The sequence below is a fragment of the Mobula birostris genome, chromosome 3, assembly GCF_030028105.1.
Source record: "Mobula birostris isolate sMobBir1 chromosome 3, sMobBir1.hap1, whole genome shotgun sequence".
In the NCBI taxonomy this organism is placed as follows: Eukaryota; Metazoa; Chordata; class Chondrichthyes; order Myliobatiformes; family Myliobatidae; genus Mobula; species Mobula birostris.
The window spans coordinates 56,565,252-56,591,282 of NC_092372.1; the positions used below are offsets into that span (position 1 = coordinate 56,565,252).

Below are 26,031 nucleotides of genomic sequence, written 5' to 3' on the forward strand. Positions count from 1 at the left end.
TGTTATGAAAGAGGCTATTTGGTCAAAAATAGACAAGTCACATTGGTCCAACAGTTCTGTAGATCGTGAATCTTTAACATACGTTTTAAGTGTGACATGGACTGCACTACTATGGCAAGGGCCACAAAGTACTGGAGGGGTGCCATCTATGTCCTCCAGATTCATTGACAGGATAGGCAAATTGATATCAGGTTCTTCCCCCAGGCCATTATCCTCAGCACTGACACTGTAATTGCACTCAATCAATTTTTAATGGGTGGGCCTGACACCAAACACATAAAACAGTTCTGAAGTCTATTCTGAAGTCTGGCACAGTTTGAGTCTGGAAGTGGATAGAAGTAAAGATTCTTGAATGTTTTCAGAACCATTTTGGAAAGACGTGGAATTTCCTGACTGTCTTGTCAGAATCTCTGGTTGATGGCAGGAGATGGAGAAAATGCATTTTGGCATGGCAATGTGAGAGTCAATGCCATTTATGGGAAGCTCAGCATAAATAGTAGGAGTAGAACATCTCCCAAACTAGTCATCGTTCTATCTGAACAGCTAATATAATTACACGACATGTAAATAATACATGTTGTAAATATTGATTTAAGTAATTTAGTACTGAGGTAATATTTTGTACGCAGCAAAAACTAAATGAACATTTTATTCAGAGGTTACAGTGGTAAATAAGCAACACAATATGGGCATCTTAAGTGCATTTACTGAGGATATGAAATACAGGATAAAGTGCTTGAAATTTACAGTTAGCCAGCATCTGACCCAGAATGAGTGCTCTCTACCATTCAATATTATTCAAGTAGATTAACAAACTGTTATGGAATATAAATAATCCAACTACCTGTCTTTCTGAAATGTGCCTTCTTTCACTGCTTCTTTGCAAATTATATTTCGTTGATAAAAATTAACTTCTGCTTTTCAAGATATGCTTAATTTCCTGAGGTGATCAAGCAAGACAGTTGTCCATTGTGCTTGTCTCTCTAGTTGATGATGAGGTCTTCTGATCATGTGGCCAGTGGCCCTTTTAAGGTAGCGGGCTGGTCGGGGAGGGTGAATAATATATTGGCTAATCCAGTTCATCAGCACAATATTTTACTATTTTAAGAAGGAAAATAAGGATAATTTTGGAAACTATAGACAAGTGAGTCTCATATCAGTGGTTGGGAAGCTATTCTAGGGTATTTGTAGGGATAGGAATTACGAGCATTTAGAAAACCATTATGGACAGTCAGCATGGTTTTATGCAGGGCATGTCAGACTTTACTAATTCAACTGAGTTTGACCAGGAGATAACAAAGGTGATTAATGAAAGTAGAGCAGTAGATGTTGTCCACGTCAATTTTAGTAAGGTTTTTGACAGTCCCTCATGGTAGGCTTATTCCAAAGATATATGACCTGTACAAGAGAGACAAGTTACAGTTAAACTGGAAAACCATCAATAACCTTGATGGGGCGATTTGCCAGAGCTGTTGTGGACAGTTTAAACTAAGTTAGCAGGGGGATGGAAACCAGTGTAGTTGATGGAGCAGTTGGTGTGTAAGAAAGTACACTGTCTGGAGAACTTGTGAGGAAGGATAGGTAGTAGATAGGACAAAATTGCAGTCAATGGGATAGATTCAAGTGTGTTTACTTTAATGCAAGAAGCATCAGGAATAAGGGTGATGTGCTTTGCTCCAAATTTATCAGGAACAAGGGTAATGAACTTGAAGCATAGATCAGCTCATGGGGCTACCACATAGTGGCCATTACGGAGACTTGACTATCACAAGGCTGCTGGATGTTCTGAGAATTAGATGGCGAAAAGAGAGGGAGGTAAAAGAGGTGGTGTGGCATTGCTATTCAAGATTTGTATTATAGCTGAAAGGGAGGACATCATGGAGGGATTGTCTACTGATTCAGTGTGATTGGAAGTCAGATACAGGAAGGGAGCAATCACTCTTTTGGGAGTATTCTATAGCCCTCTCCCCACTATCAACAGGACACTAAGAAGCAGATTGGGAGGCAAAAATAATAGTGTTGTTGTCATGGGTGACTTCAACTTCCCTAATGTTGTTTAGCATCTTCATATTGCAGGAGGTTTAGATAGGGCAGATTTTGTTAGGTATGTCCAAGAAGGATTCCTGACACAATATGTGGACAGGCCGACTAGAGGAGAGGCCATACTAGATCCAATGACAGGGAATGAGCTTGGACAGGTGACAGATCTCTTGGTGGATGAGCATTTCAGAGACAGTGACCTCATCACTCTGACCTTTACCATGCATCGGGCAAGGATAGGACTAGATGGTATTGGGAAGTATTTAACTGGGGATGGGCTAATTTTGATGATCTGAGGCAGGGACTTGGGTGCGTAAATTGGGAGCAGATGCACAATGAAAATGTGGAGATCTTTAAAGGAGCACTTACATGAAGTTCTGGATTAGTTTGTCCCTTTGAGGCAGAGACAAGATGGTAGAGTGGTTGAACCATGGTTGGCAAGAGAGGTGGAACATTTAGTCAAGAGGAAGAAGGAAGCATAATTAATATTTTGGAAGCAATGATCAAACAGGATCTTGAGAATTATAGGATAGCCAGGAAGGAGCTTAAGAATGGACTTAGGAGAGCTAGAAGGAGACATGAGAAGGCCTTGGAAAATAAGATTAAGGGAACCCGCAGGGTGTTCTGCATTTACATGAAGAACAACAGAAGACTAAGGTGAAGGTAGCATTGATAAGGAATAAAGAGGAAATGTGCTTGGAATCTGGGAGGTTCTTAAAGTGAAAGTGTGGATTAATGTGTGCAGATGACAAAGATTGATGGACCGTATAGAAGGTTGTCGTGCATTAGTGGAACACTGACAGAATGCAAAACTAGGCTGAGAAGTTGCAGAAGTTGCATTTCAATCAAGGTAAGTGTGAAGTGATACACTTTTGAAGGTTGAACCTGAAGGCAGAGTACAAGATTAATGGCATGATTTATAGCAATGTGGAGGAACAAAGAGACCTCTAATTCCAATTCCATAGATCCCTCAAAGTTTTGCACAATTTGATAAGGTGCTTAAGACAGTACAGTATATGGTACCTTTGCACTCATTAGTTGGGGGATTGAGTTCAAGAGCATTAAGGTAATATTGCAGATCTATAAAACTCTAGTTAGAACAGATTTGGAGTATTCTACAGTGAATTCTAGTTAACTGGGACATATCAGGACCAGTATACATTAGCCCTATTAAGTGGCTGCTCCAATTAGCTGAGGTTTCATGGAAATAGAACCATAGAACATTACAGCACAGAAACAGACCTTTTGGCCCTTCTTGGCTGTGCCAAACCATTTTTCTGCCTAGTCCCACTGACCTGCACCTGGACTATATCCCTCCATACACCTCTCATCCGTGTACCTGTCCAAGTTTTTCTTAAATGTTAAAAGTGAGCCCACATTTAGTTAAAAAGTGTATGAAAAACAAAGTATCATTTAACTATATTTAAATGAAATACAATTAGAACATTACTAATACTACTGTAGTTCTATAAAACAATATAAGTTCCTAATATTAATAATGAAATTCATCCTGTGTACACAGCGTGTTCTTTTGATTGACTGTAAATGAACAAAAACAGTGCAGGCACCTAGTGCATATATTAGACTGCCTTCATATAATGCATCCTCCATATTTTCATTTTCATTGTAACATTCAAGATTATTGATACCTTCAAATTCTTCGTGGATTCAAAATTGTTGAAGTAGTGAAATCATTTCATTTTCACTCCGGCCATTTCTGGCATTTCCAATCCTGAGTGCTTGAAATCACAGTGAGTAAAAGAGTTCTCAATTGTCTTGTGCCTATTTCTCACAAATTATCAGTGATAAAAATCACTGTGTTCTGAACATCAGACAGATAGATACTTTATTGATCCCAGAGGAAGTTAATGTCACAGTAGCATTACAAGTGCACGGATATAAATATTAGAAAGGAAGTAAGAAGAATAAAAAAATAAGTTACCTTGAATAGTCTAACAGGAGGGGGTCATCAGTTCCCTGGCTATAGGTTGATTCATTATGTAGCCTAATGGCCGAGGGTAAGAATGACCTTATATAGCACTGTTTGGAGCAGCGCGGTTACCTTAGTCTATTACTAAAAGTGCTCCTCTGTTCAGCCAAGGTGGCATGCAGAAGGTGAGAAACATTGTCCAGAATTGCCAGGATTTTCCGTAGGGTCCATTGTTCTACCACAGCCTCCAGTGTGTCTAATTTGACCCCTATAACAAAGCCAGCCCTTCTAATCAGTTTATTGAGCCTGTTGGCATCACCTTATTGATGCTGTTGCCCCAGCACACCACTGCATAGAAGATTGTACTGGTGACAACAGACTGATAGAACATGTGAAGAAGAGGCATGCATACTCCAACGGATCTGTCTCCTCAGGAGGTAGAGGCAGCTCTGGCCCTACTTGTACAAAGCCTCTGCGTTGGTGCTCTACTCAAGTCTGTCATCCACAAATACATGCAATCATTGCTATTCGAAAACTGTTCGTTCTAAGCGTGGTATATCTAACAGACCAATGCCAGTTAGAAACTGTTCGGCAACAGTCTCCTGTTCCAATTAAGCGCTCATAGTGTCCCAAATGACCATAGGGAATCCCACCTATTTTCTCAATTAGTTTTTTTTCTTTAAACGCTGTCCAAAATAAGCGGCTGTCCCAATTAACTGATGAACCAGCTAACCACAACCCACTGTATTCAGTTCTGGTCATCTCGTTATCAGAAGGATATAGAAGCTTATAGAGGATGCAGAGGAGATTTACCAGGATGCTGCCTGGTTTATAGAACATGCCTTATGAGAAATGCTTGGGCAAGCTAGGTTTTTTTTCTCTTTGGAGAGGAGGGCGATGAGAAGTAACTTGACAGATGTGTATAAGATGATAGGAGGCATAGTTGGAGTGAACATCCAACAGTGTTTTCCCATGGCAGCCATTGCTAATAGAGAAGACATACTTTTAAATTTATTGGAGGAAATTATAAGGGGTGGGAGCAAGGTGAGAGGTAGGATTTTTACAGTGAGAGTTGGAAGTGTATTCCAGGGCAAGTGGTAGAGTCAGATACATCAGGGACATTTAAGATAGACCAATGGGTGAAACTTTTTTTTTTATATATGAAGGTCTATGTAGAAGGAAAAGATTAGACTGGTTTTGGAGTAGGTTAAAAAGGTCAACACAACATTGTGGGATGAAGGGCCTGTATTTGTGCTGCACTATTCTGTGTTCTCAGTTTAAGATGTGTGGGATCCACAGTGACTTGGCCATTTAGATTCAGAATTGCCTTGCCCATAGAATGCAGAAATGAGTGGTCAATGGGTCTTATTCTCACTGGAGTTCTCTGATTAATGGGGTCTTATGCACAGGTAAAAAAAAAATTCTGCAAAGCTGAGACTTTCAAACATAATGGAGATGATCAGTTTCTAAATATCAAAAAAATACTGTAAAGAGCAATAAACAGTCAGAAACTAAATCCAATCAATATGCAGTGTGATCACCCTCTGCCTTTTAAAGTGCATCACTTCTGAGGTCCACAGCTGTGCAGTTTTATAAGAAAATCGGCTGGTTTGTTGTTCTAAGCATCTTGGAGAACTTGCCTCAGTTCTTCTGCAGACTTGCTTCTGTCTCCAGGTAATCTCAGACAGCCTTGATGATTGATATATATCTTTGTGTCTGTGTGTGTCTATATATAATGTGTGTGTACTTTATTAGTAGATGCACTGCAATACTTTGGAATTGATTGAAACATAACATATAGCCATTACAAAGTTAAACAAATAGAATTGACAACAATCTTCTCAATCTTATTATTTAGTTGTGAATTTTGCACTAATATTTAACACTGAAACTGTATATTGTTTGACTATGTTTCATTTTTCATATACTGTAAATATTGTTACTATATCCATCTCCTTATTTAATTAGATACCGACAATTTGCTGCTTGCAGCTGATACATTCAGCACCATTATTCTATGTAGTTAACCATTTTATAAGGATTGACGCGATTTGATTTGATACATGCTCTGAAAGGGTTTGTTTTAGTTATCAGGAATCTGAGCTTTCAGCTTTAAAAGAAAACATGTTCCCACTTTTAATGGTAAATTTAACCTCATTCATCCAGTGGAAAACTAATATGATCAGATTGTTCAATTTCACTTTTCATTGACTGAGTAATTATCCCTGAATTCAGAAAATGTATTGGGATCATGAAGGGAGGACAAAGGTGCAGGCAGCAGTGCGTATGATTTGACAGGAGTTCTGGTTAAAGAGACCCGGAAGAGAACCTGTGGCTATGACACAGGCAGGGAATCAATTATATATGAAAGGCAGTGTGAGAAGGCAATCTGGAGATGTGCCATATGCTCACGTGAAATCTGAAGCCTGGACTACAAAATGCTCTTGCCAATGCTATCAAGGCAAGATGAAATGCTGTTTAAGGATAATTGAATTCTATGCCTGGGTGGAAAGCATTGTAAGAGGAACCAAACTGAGTGCACAGTAAATTAGGATGAGTTTTTTAAAAGATTTGAAATGATCACAGGAGTGCACTAAATAGACATAATACTATTAAAATAAAATAACCTCAAAATAGAAGAAAAAGTAAGCTTTTGATGCTTTACTATGACTGCTGGATACACTTAGCTACAACTAATAAACAATAGGCAATGAGGGAACCTGTTACCTAGCTTCCTTTCAGCAATCTACCTTAAGATGCATGTTTTTGATCATCAGTACTGGAAGACACTCACTGTGCAGTCTTCGTGGAAACAGAGTCTCGTCTTCATGCTTTGGTTAACCACTAGTGTGACATGAGTCTCAACCACTCTGCAGGCTAGAATGGATTGGGAAACAATTAACAGCTTTAAAATGGAGAATCTTTGTGGGGAAATGACAGGGAAAATTCCTGGGATTCCATGGTGTCCAATCCCTAAAGTCATCTAGTGATGAGGCTTCCATCAACTGTTGGGGTGGAGAATTCCAAGGATATGCAACCTTCTAAGGAAAAATAGTTTTCTGCACTTCAGTTATAAATAACTTCTCCCTTATTTAGTAGATATGTTCCCTTGTCTGTGACTCTTCCAGAAATGAAAACCTCTCAAACCAAGCTCTAAAGAAGACCAGTTCAACCTCTCTTGATTGAACACCCTTGACTCCCAGAAATTTGCCCTGTAATCCCCTTTTGGAGTGTGTCCAATGCTATTATATACTTTCCATGTAAGGGGACTGAACCACGTACAGCATACCAGGTGTGACCTCAAATACTGTGTACATCTGGAAAATATACTTAAATTCCAGTTCCCTCCCAATAAAGGCCAATGCTGTTGTTCCTTTCGGTGCCTTGTGATGCTTCAGGTGGCAACCTTGCTGTTTCTTTGGCATTTTTGTCTGCTTTTTGAGGCCAAGTTGCTAGCTTGCCTCTCGACCTAGCACAGAGTGAAAGCATGCAAGGAACTGGCTGGTTTGAATGCGGGACCACTCACCTCAAAGTCCGATATGGTTGCTACAACACCACCGGCCAATTGCTAAAGGCCAATGTACCAGTTACCAACTTAACTACTTTTTGGACCTGCCTGCTAACTTCTTATGATCATGCACTAAACCAGGGGTGGCCAACCTTTTACATTCCATGCGTCAGTTTTTTCACGCACGAGTTCAGATGCGCCATACAACTCTTGTACCCCCATTCAATTCTTGTAAAAATATGTTAATGTAGACATATTTAGCATTTTACATGATATATTGATTTACTATAAAGATAAAAATTACTTAATGAGACTTCTAATATATTTTGTCGTCTTTTGATTTCTTCTTTCTTAATCACATATTCCTTCCTTAATCAGACCCAAGCACTAGCTTCAATTTTCCTTCTATTTCAGTCTGATGTTGTAGTTTTATAGTGTCTATTAAGATCATGTCTTCTGTTATGTGAGAAAGTGTTTTCACAAACAATGCATAATGGTTTTCCTGGTGGACCCGCTATAAATAGGAACTAATTTTCCCACTGCTCATTGAATTCACGCTTACTATCACTTTCTGCTTTTCTTTTGCACTGTGATGGATAACTGAATGTAAAAACAAGGCTTAATTTTTGAAAAAGTACAAAACTGCAAATGTTCACAAAGGACGAACAAAGCACAACCCCGTAGCGCATGAGTGTCAATTGTAAACTGACTGGCAAAAACCTGCGACACACTGCTGGTGCAGACGCCTGGTGCCTCAGCATCAAACAAGTATCAAACGTGTATTGAACAGTTATGGAACGACTGCAGAACTTCTTTCCTAGTTTGACTCATTGAACATTCTTTTAATTGAAAACAGATTAATGTGAAAGAAGATAACATTCACCAAAAGATGTGCACAAAATAATATAATTGCTAAGTTTTAGATTTATTCTCAGTAAAACCCATTTCTAGTTCTAAGCTGCTTGAATACCTGTTATAGATTTTTTTTCTACAAATCGGTTTTTGGTTAATACTTTATGCATGAGTAGGCTTACTTTTTATTATTACTGGGGTGCAATGCAACACTTCTAATCATCCAATGCGCCACTTTTGGTGCATTCGTCATAGGTTGACCATCCCTGCACTAAACCATTGTTGTGCTGCCCCATCCTTCTAATAGTCACTCATTTGAAGGGGTAGCCCTCTCAAGCCTGCTTTAACCTTCAATAAGATCATGGTTGATCAGGTTGGCATCTTAACCACATTCCTGACTCACCTTGATAACTTTTTATCTCCCTTGCTTGTCGTCATCCTCCAGATTCAAGCCACCTCAAAATCTTAGCAACACACACAAGATGCTGGAGGAACTCAGCAGGCCAAGCAGCATCTAGCAAAAGAGAACAGTTGACTGTACTTTTTTCCTAGATACTACCTGGCCTGCTTCGTTCCTCTAGCATTTTGTGTGTTACTCTGATTTCCAGCATCTGTATATTTTCTCTTGCCTGCCCTCAAAATCTCAAATGTTTTGAAAACAAGATATGTTAGAAATTGATGAATAGTTTTGTTTAAATACTACCCAGGCAAGTGACCAGTACTCACTTTTCATGAAGATGCTCGTTAATACACATCACACAAACATAAGCTGGATTCATATTTGGGATAGTGAAAAAGGATTTGATAAGGATGTGAATTGAAGTGTACCGGTGAATTATTCAATTAAATTTTCATTTATCCTTCATTATCCTTCAAAATTATCCTTCATTACTTTCCATAAATTTGTAAATATTTATCTGTTATTGTGGACTCCTGAGATTAGTTTCAAATTATGTGTTTTATCCTAAATGTTCTTTAAATTTAGAATATATTGTGCCAAATTATAGATTACCCAAAAATAAATTTCTTTGCTTTGAATTTGCAAATCTGCACTCAGTACATCCTCACTTTAATTAATAACCCCAAAGCTATTTAAAATTCAGCTGTAAATTATCCTGAACCTGACGTTGTAATTTAGTAATAATCTGAATTAAAGCCATTGACAATAAGTTTAAAAAATTGGTAAATTATATTATTTTGTTTGCAGATGACAAGGGAACAGTATATCTTGGCAACACAACATAATAACCTGCAGAGACCTGAAAATCAACAAGTCTATCAAGTAGGAATTTATGGATGGCGGAAGCGGTGTCTATACTTTTTTGTGCTTCTCCTGATGGTGACAATGATTGTCAATCTTGCATTGACAATATGGATATTGAAAGTCATGAAATTCTCAGTGGTAAGTGCTTGTCTCACCAAGATTGCTGAAGTACTTTTATTTCCGGTACACCAGATATTGAAATTGTAATGCATTCAGTGAAAAGCTTTCAAGTGCAAGCATTGATCTTAAACAGTCTAAGACAATTTAAATTGCTCCTTCGAGTAGATTGCCTCTAATTTAGGAGCATGTAAGGGAATAAGTTAAAGTTGGTGCTCTTCTTACTGATTGCCTTTAAACAGCAGACAAAATGATTGGTATACAAAGGTGAGTGTTACTATAATAATGTATGTTGTGATTTATGTCTTCTGTCTAGTGCCTGTCTGATCTTAAAGCAACACCCGGGAAGACCAAACCAATCCCCTGTTTGTGGGCCACTCATATGGCCTTCGGATAATTATGTGCTGTTGGAGGCCTTGCAGATTATTCTGATAGTCCATGATGTTTTTAAACAGTTTTATTAAAAGTTGATAATTACATATTTGTATTACATTTTTAAAAAATTGAACCTTATAAATTTATCAGTAGAGTATTTGAAAGCTCATGACACTGTTTAATTACATGTATTTAAATTAATTAAATATATTCAAGATATATATAATAGATATAGATAGATATACACACACACAAGAGACAAAGCATGTCTTAACCTTCCTTATCAAGGTAGTTTGGTGAATAAATGAATGGATGGGAGCTGTGCATGATGCTCCAGCTGTAACTAGCCCAAAACTTAGGGGACTATGAGGTGAATCTGGTACTTTGGTTCAGAAACTGACAGGCCATATATGGACTCCATGGTAATGCAGAAGCAGAGCTGGAGATCAGATGCATGTACATCAGCTTTCCAACGCATTCTTCCTCCCACTCGCCAGTGGTTTACTATGAACCGTTTGTCAGCTCTACCCCAATATAATTTGGCAGTTCAAATGTTGCCTTGAATCATCTGAGTTTTTTTCATATATATCAAAAGGTAGTTAAACAGAATATAAACTGCTAAAAAGTGATATATACTCTGATCTTATTGGGCCTAGGATCTTTTGCTGCATTCTTGGAGGTGCATGGTGTTGGTGTGCTATAGCAAAAGGATATGAAGAAATTCTATGAATTAGAATGGGCCATTTGAAGGCCATTCAGTTTTAGAAGAAGCAATAAGATGTGTACGAAACAACAGGAATTACAAATGTAAGAAAAGTGAAAGAAGATAAAAAGGTTATTTAAAAACCTGAATGTTGATTTTACTTCATTTTGCAGTAGGATCACAGGATCAACATTATTTTAATTCTTCCAGAGTGGTTGCTAGGTGTTGAATTAACAAATCATTAAATGAACACACATGACGATAAATGCCAACTCTGAAATTCTGCAGCAATTATGATCTTTAATATGGAAACTGAGTTATTAAAGTAAATGTGAAGGTTGAAGACATGAGTTAGACAGCTCATATTTCATTGTTCTTCCCCTCTTCCACTAATCATAGCATACATCACAAAATTACTTATAATTTAAAGCAAGGTAGCATTCTCAGAATGAAAAATTCATGGATATTTGAAATCCTTCAAAAACCCAAGTATAGACCTAAAGAAAATGTGCTGATGAGGAAATGTTAAATAACTTACTTAACAATAAATGCTGGGTGTTGGTGTTCTTTGTAGTGGCAGAGGCAACAGAAAAATGATTGGAAATGAATGCAGTATTAGCAAGATGCTCTTGGAGTAGTGGAATGATTTCCAGCATTATTTTACTTTATTTATTTTAGACTTCCTGTATCTGCAGTTTTAATACTTTAGACTGAAATGTTCTTTCTCAAACATTTTGAATAAAATTAACAATGAATACGAGTTCCTGAGTTTGTAAGTCAAATCAAGTTTAGGTTTGGTATAGTCACACATGCATAGGGTATAAATGCTGTGAAGATTAGCATTTGCAGCAACAACATAGTATTTTACAAATATGACAGATATAAATTAACATAAGCTTAAACTTATGTGCATTACATATAACTTTCATGTGCACAAATGTAGCAAAAATAAACACACCAGTGCAAGATTGTGAGAGTGAAAATGAAGTGTAATCAAAGTGGTTCAGGTAATTTCAAGAACCGGATTGCAGTGGGGAAGAAGCAGTTATTGAACATTAAGGTGTGGACATTCATGCTCCTGTACCTCATGTCTGATGGCAGCATTGAGAAGTAGAATCTCCCAGTAGAAGAACATTAAATGTTAAATTGTGGAGAAACTGGGGTTGTCATCTTCAGAGCAAAGGTTGAAAGGAGACTTGATAGAGGCTATGATAAATTGAAATATCTCATCCTAATAGAGCAAAGCTCTTTCAGTTGGGACAAAAGATATACAGATTTAAAGTGATGTGCATAGGATACAAGTTTGTAAGGAAATACTTTTATATAGAAAATTGTTGTGATCCGGTATTTAATACATGCAGGCGCTAAAGAAACAGGCTCAATCATAGTTTAAGGCAGAATTAAACGGACATTTAAGACAAACAATTGTGAATGAAATTAAGAAAGAGCAGGGTAAGGGCCTGACAGACCTTTTCTCCAGATAATTGGTTTGATGGGTTGAATGACCTTCTATTCACTGTTGGTTCTTGATTCAATGTACCATTTCCTAAGTCTTTAACTAAATTTGTCTTGATGAAATTAAAATGTATTTTATCTTGAAAATGGGACCAACAATAATCAATTTAGCACGATAGAAGGTTATTAAAGCATTTTTTTAGGTGGATCAATGCCTTTTTTTTTTATATAGAGGTACAAGGCCAATTCATCCTCTTTAGAGCCCTTAAGGAGATGTATCATCGCATTCATTAGAGAAAATATAAGGAAGCTATAAAACTTATTCCATCCATTTTTATGATATTGAGGCATAAATATTCTAAGCACTGAAGGAATTATTAATACTTTTTGTAATGCTCAGTAAGAAAATGCAGTGTTTATTTAAAGAATGCAGAATCACTTCTCTGCTGCATAGAAATCCCAGTGACACTTTTCAAGGGGATTTCAAACTAGTTCTCCATGCAGAATGCAGTAATGAAAGAATATGCCAGTTTTGAGACATGTTAAATAATAATTCATTCTCAACTCAAAAATTCAAAGAAAATGGATGAATACTACGGCAACCTAATGATATTATACAGTCATTTAATGGAGCTAAAGACATTGCTTGATACATTTTGCCATCAGATTATGTAGGACCCTACCACTTATGTCCCTACCAGGTAACATAGTGAAATGACACATCTGAATCACTAAAAAACTACATAAAACTATGGTCAGTCAATTCAAAGGTATCATGCAGTTGTAGTATAAAAGAAGTTTGATTGAATTAACTGCAGTGTGTTAGGCATGCATTTATTCAGCGAGATATTTGTAGTAATTAATAAAGAAATCTAAATAAGGGAAATAATTCATGAAAAAAAGAAAATACATAGGAAATAAAACACATTCTTCAGTTTTCCTCAGGCTGAGCTTAATGCTTTGTAATTTTTGGCTACATCACAGAAATTAAATCTTGGTCTCAAAGGACTGAAGTGAATACTGCAGTGAGAAGGCATTATTTGTCATCATGACTACTCACCTCATTGCTGTGTTCAATTACAATTTGATAGTTTTTGCTTGGAAGAGAAATGGAAATTGATATTTTTTTGCTTGGAAGACAAATGGAGGCACAGATCTATTCCATATGTTTTGATTGACAATGCTCAATACAATATGCTTTCTGTCTGATTGATAGTTCTAAGTAGCTGTAGTTAAGTCATTATTTTTCATTCCAAAATGGTCACTTTATTTTCTTAATTCCACTAATTCGTAAGTCTGCATTGCCAAAAAATTCATCGATGCTAAGCTTGGAGGGAGAGAGAGCTTAAAATAAGCAAGAGTGGATAGTTAGCATATTTTGAGCGTCTCTGTCCTAAAGAGACACTAGATTGCTTGGAGGGAGGGAGAGTTTAAATGAAGTAAGCACAGTCAGTTGGCACATTTTATGCACTGCAGTCTTGAGGAGACATTGGATTGCTCATAATTTGGCACTTGACAAGGACCAGTTTAAAAAATACAGTTAATTTTAAGTTATCTATATCCTCATTTGTTCCATCTGTTGTTGGTGCATATACCTGTATAATTGCTAAATCAAATGGTTGTCCTCTGAATCTAACAAGGAGCACTCTTTCTGATATTGCCCAATGTCTGTAAGTTTAAGGAGTCATATCACTAAGAGACTTCTAAGAATTTTGATGACAAGAGCTAAAAGTAAGATACAAGCTGAAATAGGTAAAGAACAATGTGGTTTTATGAAAGACAAAGGTACAACAAATGCAATATTGATGTTAAGGATACTAGCAGAATGAACTATTCAAGTGTAAAAAGATTTGTTTGTTTTATCGACTATACAAAAGCATTTGATAAAGTGAAGCACAATAAGTTATTTGAAATATTACAGGAAACTCTAGATCTAGATTTGAAAGACCTCCGCCTAATCAGAAAGCTGTACTGGGAACAAAGTGCCGCTGTAAGAATAGATGGAGAAGTAAGTCATTTTACGAAAATTAAGAGAGGCGTTAGACAAGGGTGTGTTTTCTCCCATGATTTGTTTAATGTGTACAGTGAAACAATATTACAAAAAAAAGACATCTTGGGAATCAAAGTTGGCAGTGAAAATGTCAATAGTTTCAGATATGCAGATGACACTGTGTTAACTACAAGTACGGAGGAAGATCTACAAAACTTAATTGATATAGTTGTTGAAGAGTGCAAAAATGGGTCTGTCTATCAATTGCAAAAAGACAATGTATGGTGATATCCAAAAAGAAGGAGAATCCTATCTGCAGGCTGAAAATAAACAGAAGACATAAAACAAGTAAATAACTTTTGCTACTTTGGAAGCTGGGTGACATCAGATGGCAGGTGCGACATGGACATCAAAAGAATAGGGATAGCAAGACACCTTTACAAGAATGAAGAGGGACTTTCCTACTGGCTGTTGATGGAGTAGCAGCTCTTTTTTAGGTGCTCCTACTCTTTTTAATTTACTGCTTACAACTTGTTTTGAAAACTTACTTTTAAGCATAATACTGCTTTATAATGAGTCGTGCTAAAACTAAGGTTCGTCCATTGTCATTGATGAAGACCTCGACACCATTAGGACTTTTTACGAGGTCGAGTTGCTAGCTCAACACTCAACCCGGCACGGATGCGTGCCTGGGAGCGGCTCGACTAGATTTGAACTCGGGAACCTTCACTCCCGGAGTCTGGTGCTGATGTCACTGCGCCACCAGCAGGCTGATGGTGTCAAGACTAGCGCTTGATTTGGATTTAAGTGAAGGAGAGTTGCACAGCGTCAGCCTTACACTCTTCCCAATTCCCATCTGGATCCAGTGGCAAGACAAGAGTCGAGATGGATGGAGATGGGACTAGGCACAGTGGATGACCAGGACAGCATCTGTGCCCTGTCGTGCTCTACACATTCCATGACACTTGCAGAGACCGCATTCTTGACCATTGGACCTTCCATTGGTCTCGTCCACTCAATCCACTGGAGTCCGTCTTCACATGCTGGGATAGACAACTCCCTATCTCACCGAGGGTTTGAGACCCGTCGGCTAACCTCACCTGGTTTACCCAACTTATCGAAGCCATTGCCCGGATTGTGGCCGCTGTCGCATGCAAACAGCTATGGGGAGCCACAGGTGACAGCTGACTTCCGGGGGGGGGGCACCAAAGGTGGACAAACCGCCCTGAAAAGGACATGACATGTTCCCCCACCAGAGGTGCTACCCCTCCCTGACACCCCTTACAGCCCACTAAAAGTACTAAAAAAGAGGACCCTCCGGTAACTTTGGAATCTATTTTGATGACACTTCGGCAACATAAAAATGAACGTTCAGAGGAGTTACAGCAACTCAGTGCTGAATTTAAACAGATGGATGGAAAATTGGATTCTATTCAAAGAAACTTTAAGTGAACACGATAAATGGATAAAAGAGAATGAAGATATTTTGATGATGTTCGACAGAAAGATTGACACCTGGAACAGATCTGTGATAAACAGTTAAAGGTTAATGAAATATTATGACAGAAGACTGTCGACTTAGAAAATAGAAACAGAAGAAATAATCTACGTATTCAGGGTTTCAAAGAGTCATTGGAAGGCAATCAGCCTTCGGAATTTTTTGCAAACGTTTTGGCTAATTTACTTCCGACTATCTACCTAAAATAGACCGAGCTCTCAGATTGCCATAGCAAGACCTCTGGGAGGACAACCCTACTCAGTGATAATTTGTCTTCACGACTTTCAAACAAAGGAACTTTTAATTCGTGAAGTTCGTCAGAAAGGTATGATTGATTATGAAGACCAGAGGTTCAGGATTGTGGAAGATTTTTCACCCGAGGTGTTGAATGAACCCTTCAAGTTTTTTTATAAAAAAAAAGTCATGTCTGAGCTGTATAATAAAGGTGTTAAACCCTCTCTTTGATACCCTGCTCGTCTTAGAATTATTTTGAAAAATGATTCTCAGATGGTTTCGCTCGACTGAAGAGGTGCAGGATTTCTTGAGTGCCAAATCAATCTCAGAAGCCTAACTGTTCAATAACTCTTTACACAAATTTATGTTGCGTCTGCTTGATGGATCCTTTTTTTTTTTAGAATCCGCAGTCTAATTGTTCATTACTTTTATGAACAATTTTTTTTCACTTTTGGTATACGTTCCTATCTAATTTTTTTTGTACTTGTATTTCCTTGTTTAGAAAATTAAGGATTTAATATTAGTAAGTTTTCTTTGAGTTAATACTTTCTAAGAATGAAGAGTGTACTGACCAGCACTAAACTAAGCATGACTACCTGCCTCAGAGTACTGAAATGTTACGTTTATCCAGTTATGTTATGTAGATCAAAATGTTGGACAATATCTAGTAACATGAGGAAGCAAATTGAAGCAGCAGAGACGTGGTTTTTGGGGAGGATGCAAAGAATATCATGGACAAAATGAATATCTAATGAGGATGTCATGAACAGAGCAAGCACAAAAAGAGAAATGTATGAGATCATGAAAAAGCAACGTAACTTCATTGGACATGTGATTAGGAAAGAGGAGTTAGAATGCACGGTAATTATGGGAAAGATTGTAGGGAAGAAAGCAAAGGGAAGGCAAAGACAAATGATGATGAAGACAGCAGCCAGAGAACTGGAAATGAATACCAATGAATTGATCCACTTGACCTGAAACAGGAGTGTGTGGGCCATGGCAGTTAAAGCTCAATCTAGGCACGGCACCTGATGATGATGATGAGTTTTAAGTAGAGCAGCCATTGTGTGAGTGGGCCAGTGCTGAAGTGGGGAGTTGAGGCTTTGGTAAGGAGAAGCATAGGCCATAAGTAGATTTTTTTCCATAATTTTTTATTTCTTGTTGCATATTTATGTCAGACAGGATACCAGAATGTTCCTCTTGCAGGATGTGGGAAGGTAAGGAGACTTCCAGTGTCCCTGGTGACTACACTAGCAAGAAGTGTATCCAGCTGCAGATGCTATGGGACCATGTAAAGGAGTTGGAGCTGGAACTGGAATAAGTTAAGATCATTCGGGATGCTGAGAGGTTAATAGAGAGGACATGCAGGGTGGTACTTCCACCCAAGGGAATTGTAGGAAAGGCGGATGGGTTTAGGGCATGGATCATTGCGTGGAATTATGACATTGTAGCTATTAATGAGACTTGGTTGCAGGAAGGGCAGAACTGGCAGCTCAGTGTTCTGGGGTTCTGTTCTTTCAGACGTGATAGAGGGAGAGAGATTAAAGGGGGAGGAATGGCATTACTAGTCAGGGAAAATATCATGGCCTTGCTCCATGTGGACAGTTTGCAGAATTCATCTAGTGAGGCTTTATTGGTAGAACTGAGAAATGAAGTATCACCATGTTAATGGGATTACATTATAGACCACCCAACAGTCCAAGGGATTTAGAGGAAGAAATTTGTGTAGAGATCGTAGACTGTTGCAAGAAACATGAGGTTGTGATATTAGGTGATTTTTAACTTTCTGCATATTGACTAGGAAAGCATACTGTAAAAGGGCTGGATGAGAAAAAGCTTGTCAAATGGGTTCAGGTAGTTTCCTTAATCAGTACATAGATATTCCAGTTCGAGAGAGTGCAATACTAGATCTCCTATGATGAGAAACATTTCTGTAGGGTAATACTTTGCATCTTGCGATCATAATGCCATTACTTTCAAGGTAATTATGGGGAAAAAGATAGGTCTGGTCCTTGGGTTGAGATTGTAAATTAGATAAAGATTAATTTTGATGTTACTGGAAAGAATCTGGCAAATGTGGATTGGGATAGGTTGTTTTCTGGTAAAGGTTTACTTGGTAAGTAGGAGACCCTCAAGAATGAAATTTTGAAAGTATAGAGTTTTGTATGTTCCTGTCAGAATAAAGGGCAAAGACAACAGGTTTAGGGAACCTTGGTTTTCGATATTAAGGCCCTTTTTTAAGAAAAATAAGGAGGTGCATAGTAGGTAAGCAGGAATAAATGAGGTACTTGAGTAGTATAAGAAATGCAAGAACACACTGAAGAAGGAAAGCTGAAGAAGACATCAGATTGCTCTAGTAGGCAAGGTGAAGGAGAATCCTAAGGGCTTCTACAGATATATTAAGAGCAAAAGGATAGCAAGGGACAAAATTAGTCCTCTGGAACATCAGAGTAGTATTCCATATGTGGAACTGAAAGGAATGGGGGAGGTCTGAAATGGATTTTTCACACCTCTGTTTACCCAGGAGACGGACACAGAATCTATAGATGTGAGGCAATGCAGCAGGAAGGTCATGGATGCCATACAGATTACAGAGGAAGAGTGGCTTGCTAACTTGGGGTAAATTTGGGTAGACAAATCCCCAGGGCTTGACAGTGTGTTCCCTTGGACGCTGTGGGAGGTGTCCTAACAGAGATATTTCAAACATCGTTAGCCACAGGTGAGGTGCCAGAAGATTGAATGTTAGCTAATGTTGTTCATGGCTTTGTGCATGGTAAATCCTGTTATGAAGTGAACAATTTTAATTAATTTTTGAATTTCAGAATTATATTTTCTCTTTTTGCTTCCTATAAGGTGACTGGTACCAATCTAATCTGCAATAATGGGATATAAGTGTGTGTGTGTTTTTTTTGTTTTTTTTGAAGTAATGGATTTCTAGTCCTTTGGCAACAGAAATGCAGTGAACACATTGACCTAGAAATTAGTTTGCACCTACATTTGGGTGCAATCCTACTGCAGCAATGACAGTCAATGCTAAGGATGATGCATGAAAATTGTGCAAAGATGGTTCTCTGCTTCATTAGGATATGACCAATCACACCAGAAGTGGCACTAAACTACTGATGAAGAGGAAGAAAGATTTTAAACTGGTTTCCAGTCAATTTCAGAGGAGAGAAGTTCAAGATGGAGATGTAAAATACAGATACAAGCATTGAACAGTAATGGCACACAGCCTTACTCTGAATTGAGAACAAATTACTTTGCACCTCACATTTCTCATTCAGTTAAATTTATTTTGCCTGCCATCTGGATGGCAGTAGAGAGACAAGAAAAGGAACATGAGGTGATACACAGCTATGGTTACATGATATTTGCACAACTAGTGACATTGGCCCTTTACAGATTTGGTTTGAAGCATTTATTTTGTGGGGGTTATTACTTTTTGCAGTGTGGACGAGCTGATCTTATGCTGGTCAGTAACAGGTGGTGAGGTTTGTTTTGGCTGGTGATCGAACAAATTGCCTTGTGGAGATTATGATGAATCACTGTTGAGCTCATCGATGTCTGCCTGGTAGAAAGGGGGTGCTCAGACTCCATCTACCCTTCTTCATTCTCCTTCTCTGCTCCTTAACTGCTTGTTCTATTGTAGGAGAATTGGGCTGAGCCTGGGCAGCAACTTACCACCTCAACTTGCTCTGCTCTGTATTCTGGATCTTTTCAGCAGAAACCAGGGTGCTAGAAATGCTAGAAGTTTATTCACGTGTGTTTGGCTGGATGAATTTCATCTTGTGCTCATGTATGCACATTGTGAACAAAAGTTTTTGGGTATGTCATCAGAGGAGTTCCCTTGTTGCCATGTACCACATCAGCTTCTTGTGTGTGGCTGAAATGCCCCTGGCATAGCAGAGTAAAAGCATTATACCAATGCCCAGAAATATTGGAAGTGACCTGCACAATCCTCTGCCTTTGGTTTGATTCTAGCTGGATATTGTGGCTTAGGTTGAGTAGTGTGCTTGTGGTCAATGTTACCTTGTACGAGAGGGAAACACTGCAGTCTTCACATCGCTATCTGTTCTTTCTGCCTGGCTGTCTTCCCCAAGAAGTCATTAAGAACTTCGAAGACTATCGGACAATAAAGATAGGGGAACAGAATTAAGGCTAGTGATTCCCCCACAGGATCAGCTGAATTAAGTCTGTGAGATCAGGAGGTAGGAGAGCCAGTGACCCACTAAGTAAGGGAATCGGCAAGCTTGGAGTTTAAAGCCTGGAGTTCAGGTTTCTGTTATCGGCAATCCGGAACTCGAGGACTGCTCCAGTCATTGGCAAGTCCTGAGGTCGATACTGAAGATCGAAGCCCAAAGGCTAATCAGAAGTTCATGGGTCGAGCCCTGATGGTCAAAGCCCTACATCTGTAAATCCACTGGGGAAGTTGGAGGCTTATGACCGTGCGACCGTGAGTCAACTGAAGCTAGAGTCCTGGCCTGTCCTGGGGTTAGGGGTGGCTGTCTGTGTGTGAGTGGGTGGGTGTTTGGAATTGAGGGAGGAATGGTGTTTGTTTTGTCAGTGTTGTTTTGTTGTTCTACTGAATATTGTGGACGTGCTATTTTGGTGCTAGAATGTGTGACAACACTTGGGGGCTGCCCACAGCACATCCTGGGGTTGGGTTGGTTGTTAATGCAAATAACAAATTTGATGACTGCATTGGCGCTGCTTCCTGCACGCATGCTGAGCTCGTTGACTTCATTAATTTTGCCTCCAACTTTCACCCTGCCCTCAAGTTTACCTGGTCCATTTTTGACACCTCCCTCCCCTTTTTAGATCTTTCTGTCTCTATCTCTGGAGACAGCTTATCTATTGATGTCTTCTATCAGCCTACTGACTCTCTCAGCTATCTGGACTATTCCTCTTCTCACCCTGTCTCTTGCAAAAATGCCGTCTCCGTCGCATCTGCTCCCAGGATGAGGCTTTTCATTCCAGGACGAGGGAGATGTCGTTTTTTTTTTTTTTTTAAAAGAAAGGGGCTTCCCTTCCTCCACCATCAACTCTGCTCTCAAACGCATCTCTCCCACTTCACACACATCTGCTCTCACTCCATCCTCCCGCCACCCCACTGGGAATAGGATTCCCCTCGTCCTCACCTACCACCCCACCAGCCTCCAGGTCCAACATATTATTCTCCATAACTTCCACCACCTCCAAAGGGATCCCACCACTAAGCACATCTTTCTCTTACCCCCTTTCTCTGCTTTCCGCAGGGATCGCTCCCTACGTGACTCCCTTGTCCATTTGTTCTCTCTTCCCCCCCCCCCCCCCCACCCCACCGATCTCCCTCCTGGCACTTATTCTTGTAAGCGGAACAAGTGCTACATATGCCCTTCCACTTCCTCCCTTACCACCATTCAGGGCCCCAGACAGTCCTTCCAGGTGAGGCGACACTTCACCTGTGAGTCAGCTGGGGTGATATACTGCATCCGGTGCTCCCAATGTAGCCTTCTATATATTGGCGAGACCCGACGCAGACTGGGAGATTGTTTCGCTGAGCACCTACACTCTGTCTGCCAGAGAAAGCAGGATCTCCCAGTGGCCACACATTTTAATCCCACATCCCATTCCCATTCTGACATGTCTATCCATGACCTCCTGTACTGTAAAAATGAAGCCACACTCAGGTTGGAGGAACATCACCTTTATATTCCGTCTGGGTAGCCTCCAACCTGATGGCATGAACATTGACTTCTCAAACTTCTGCTAATGCCCTGCCTCCCCCTTGTACCCCATCCATTATTTATTTATATACACACATTCTTTCTTTTTCTCTCTCTGTGCCTCTCACTATACCCCTTGCCCATCGTCTGGGTTTCTCCCCCCCCCCCCCTTTCTCCCTCGGCCTCCTATCCTATGATCCTCTCATATCCCTTTTGCCAATCACCTGTCTAGCTCTTGGCTCCATCCCTCCCCCTCCTGTCTTCTCATATCATTTTGGATCTTCCCCCTCCCCCTCCCACTTTCAAATCTCTTACTAGCTCTTTCAGTTAGTCCTGATGAAGGGTCTTGGCCCGAAATGTCGACTGTACCTCTTCCTAGAGATGCTGCCCGGCCTGCTGCGTTCACCAGCAACTTTGATGTGTGTTGCTTGAATTTCCAGCATCTGCAGATTTCCTCGTGTTTGCGTGACAAATTTCACTATATGCTTTCATGTATTTTGGTTAAATAATTGAATCTGAATCCTTTTCATGGCTTGTCCTTGGACACTTTAAGATCTTTGCTTAGCACAGAGTTATGATTTTAAAAAAAAACTTGGCATTTGCAGGTGAGTTCCACATTTCAATTACTATGATTCTGAATGCAGATGTCTTTGAACAGAATACTTTCCCTATGCAACATTAGATAACTGTCTCTGAAATGTTGTACATACTTCCATTTTCAGTAGGAAGCAGACACACAAAAGCTTGTTGTCGTGGACATCTTAACATCGACAAGCAACTCATCTGTATTCTAACCTGAGGATGTAGCTGAAAGCAGAAGCTGGCAGATTTTACTGAGGGTATAATCAAGGCGGTTTACCTGTCTCACACATTATTCTTTGCTAAGTTCTAAGTAGTTGCATTGCTACCTTACCACCTAAGTAAACATGTCCTCTCTTCTAGCAGATTTCTCATTTCTACATTCAGTTCTAGTCAAACTGTATTTCATTTAGGAAGTTTGAAGTTGTTCAATCCTCGTCTTGCCAGTAGATATCTGCCTCTTAGAACAACCTAGTTGCCTACCCTACTCTTTTATAACAAAGGAGCAAAGTGGTGGAGATTTTCTGAAACCGGGGAAAACTGATACTGGATGGAACATACCAGCAGATTTTTGTTACTTGTTAGTTTTGTTTGTCAGTCACCTGTAACATCATTAGGATGAGTGGTATCCAGGGCTTTCAGTTTTATTCATGCTGGTAGAGGTTTTAAAATGAACTTTGTCGAAGCCCAGCAAATGCAATTTTGTTGCTTCCAGTTTGTAATTTCATTGACTACAAAATGTCTGAGCAAGTCAAGTTCAGGAATCACCAACAGGCAAAGGACGCTGATCCCTCTGCATGGTAGTAAAGCTATGCAGTTACACATCCAATATAATGTCCAGTGATTAAAAAGGCAGATGTTAACTTTGGAAGAGAAGAACATTGCTTTGTTGTATTTTCCAGCCTTTTCACCTCCAAAGAATTTGAACTATGAGATTTTCAGTGTGTTGTGAGCCACACATCTAGCTGCTCTGATCCAAGTTCAGTTGGACTCCCACCATTTTCAGTTAACTGCACATCTCAGCTGCTTTGCAACTTTTCACATCTCTGGTGTAGTAGCTTCAATCTGAAACAATAAGTTTCAGTGCACATGGCATGTGTTTGTCATTGTTGGTAAAGAAAGCACTGGTGGAACTGACTCTTGCTCATGTAGGACCAGACTGAAGGGATGGGGTTTACATGCATGCATGAACACAAGTCCTGTGTGCAAATGCAAACTTTAGGAGTCCTGTTGGAATTCTAAACTTGCCTGCACCACATCCTATTTATAGAGATGTATCACACCAAAATGGGCCCTTTCATCCACCATGTACATGCTGAGCTTTCTGTCCATTTATACTCATCCCCTTTGCCTTTGAGAGTCTGCATGAAAGCATTCTAAAATGTCGGTCTTAAGTACCTCTTAGCATGTTTGTTATTTCTGGAAACCACTGTTGGGAACAAAAATGCAATTTGATTTACAAGTAATCCAACATCATTGGTAAGTTTAGTGATTACCCCTGGGGTGAGTATTGGAAAGGCTGGGGTGAGCTCAATGAAATTAGAATATCTTCTTAGTAAAACACTAAATCTGTTTCATTTTTACCTCCAAGTAATCTATTGTTGCTTCTGATACAGCAATTTAAGATGTGCTCAATGAAACCTTCTTCCTTTTAAGACCTGGTTTGCCAGTCATTTGCTAGTTTATTCATCAATACTATTAGATGTGTAGAGTACAATCGGGTTCATTGTTGTTTTCAGTGGCCTCTGTGTTCCATGCACAGAAGCACATGATTCAATTATTGAATTGTCGTGGTTTCTCGTTTCTCACAAATGACAAGGAGACGCAGAAAACTCGTCAAGATGTTTTAAACTTTAATTTGCAAATCAAAGCTGAGACAATCAGAAAGCTAGTAGCTGACTGCCCATCGAGGCTTGTGTACAGCATTTTTTTATAGCAATTTCCTATCTTAGCTACATTATCATATCCAGTCGGCCTGTGATTACATATCATCAATATATCCGCTCTCGACTTTCCAATATTGTTTTACTCCCCAATTTAATTATGTCCTAATTTACATTTTAGACCAGGTGTCCCCTCATCCCTAACCACAGTTATTTCTTAATTAGTCTTGTGTTGACATACTGCCACATATTTCATTACCTTACTCGCCACCGTTATCTTCCTACTTGGTTTCATTCTAGTTCTCCATGAATTAATAGTGATTAGGTCAAAAGTCATGGCTACATAGTGAATACCCTCTATTCAGCTAGCAGTGGTTACATCGTAAATATAGAAAATATAATGTGTGCATTTGAGTAAATACTGAAATACTGTTGTGTAAATACTGTAATACATAGAAAATACAATGTATGCATTTACATTTTCCAACACAATCTACAAACATTTGTACACTCAACCACATATCCAAAGCGTTTCATCGTCATGAATTCATAATATATTCTGAAATTTTCTTTTCAGACCTCTTCAGTATGTTAGAAAACTTTTCAACTTCAAAATGCCTCTTAATATTTTACTCTTTGACTGCTATTGGATGTGTACAACCCACTCTCAAATTTGCCACAGTTTGTTTAAAAGGTGTTTTTTTAAAAAAGAGAAAAGCTTCTAAATCTCTCTCCATGTAGCTTCCAAACCTTGACAACTTTACCGTGCATAGACAATGGCACGCTATCATTTATACTCTCTTCTGCCAAAAGAGAATTTCTCCCTGGGGTGGAGAACCCTGATATTGTCATATCATTTGTATTTTACTGGAATAATGTGAATTGCAGTTTAGTCTGAACATTTTTCTAAAGTTTTATGTCCATGCATTAGGTTTTTAAATTATATAAAAAGCCAAAATTAAAGGATCTGAATCATGGATGCAGGCAATAAACTTGTGTACAGACCCATGTGTCTTATCTGCCGTCACCATTATATAATCAAAGAGATTCTCTCCTTTAATGCTTACAGAAATAATCAAAGTAAATCTCTTGACCTGCTTGTCATGTAATTGCTGTCCTTTCCTCACTGGTTCCTTGCCTTTAGCACTGAACGTTATTGTAAGATTGGCTTAGCATGCAAAAGCTTATGAAAATGTCACCAGTATTTTCAATACTTTTTAGGAAGTTGTTTATTTAATCATCAATTTATTTTAATGCATTAGTTAAATTTGCTATATGCCCTGATGTTTGCAATGCAATAGTTTATTCCCTATATACTTTTACCCTGCAATCTGGTTGACAGTTACAATATGAAGAGCTATGGAAGTAAGTTTAATATTCTCTTACTATGCATTCCATTGAAAATAAATAACTTCTGAGAAATTTTTTAACTCAGTAAGTAATAAGTTGTTTTCTTTTTTACAATGAATAGGCTAAGGCTTTTGTAATAAGCACAGTCTTTCTATTTGGTAATTAATGCAACCTTTCAGTTGTAGAAGCTCCCTGGTACATACTGTACACTGAAAAAGCTATGTCTTAAACCATTGTCTTAAATACATGGCATTGTATTTAGTTCTGTATTTAACTACACTCCTAAGTTATAATCTTTCAAACTCTAATTGATGTACTCAGCTTCATGAAATCATGCTAGTAATATTACATAGTATAAAATTGTTTGGAAACTTGCAGTTGTCGAATACAATACTTCGGTATATTTTAACGAATATTTATTCTCAATATAGTGCTCGACGGAATTCTGTTCCAGTCAGTAGAATTCACTTCCCATTAATTCCCGTACCAACGCTCAGCAAATGCTTTTATTTTACTTTATTGCCTCGAAATGGATGCTCGATCCATGA

At 38.8% G+C, this 26,031-nt stretch overlaps 1 protein-coding gene across 6 annotated transcripts in view; it reads left to right on the top strand.

Annotated features, from left to right (window-relative positions):
• The window catches only part of LOC140194593 (zeta-sarcoglycan), a 971,547-nt gene that overhangs the window by 521,998 nt on the left and 423,518 nt on the right, over positions 1-26,031 (top strand). For all 6 annotated transcript variants that reach the window (XM_072251823.1, XM_072251818.1, XM_072251820.1 and 3 more), the window contains one exon: positions 9,538-9,732. In XM_072251823.1, the coding sequence (XP_072107924.1) occupies positions 9,538-9,732 (195 nt within the window). The remainder of the gene's footprint in view (positions 1-9,537; positions 9,733-26,031) is intronic.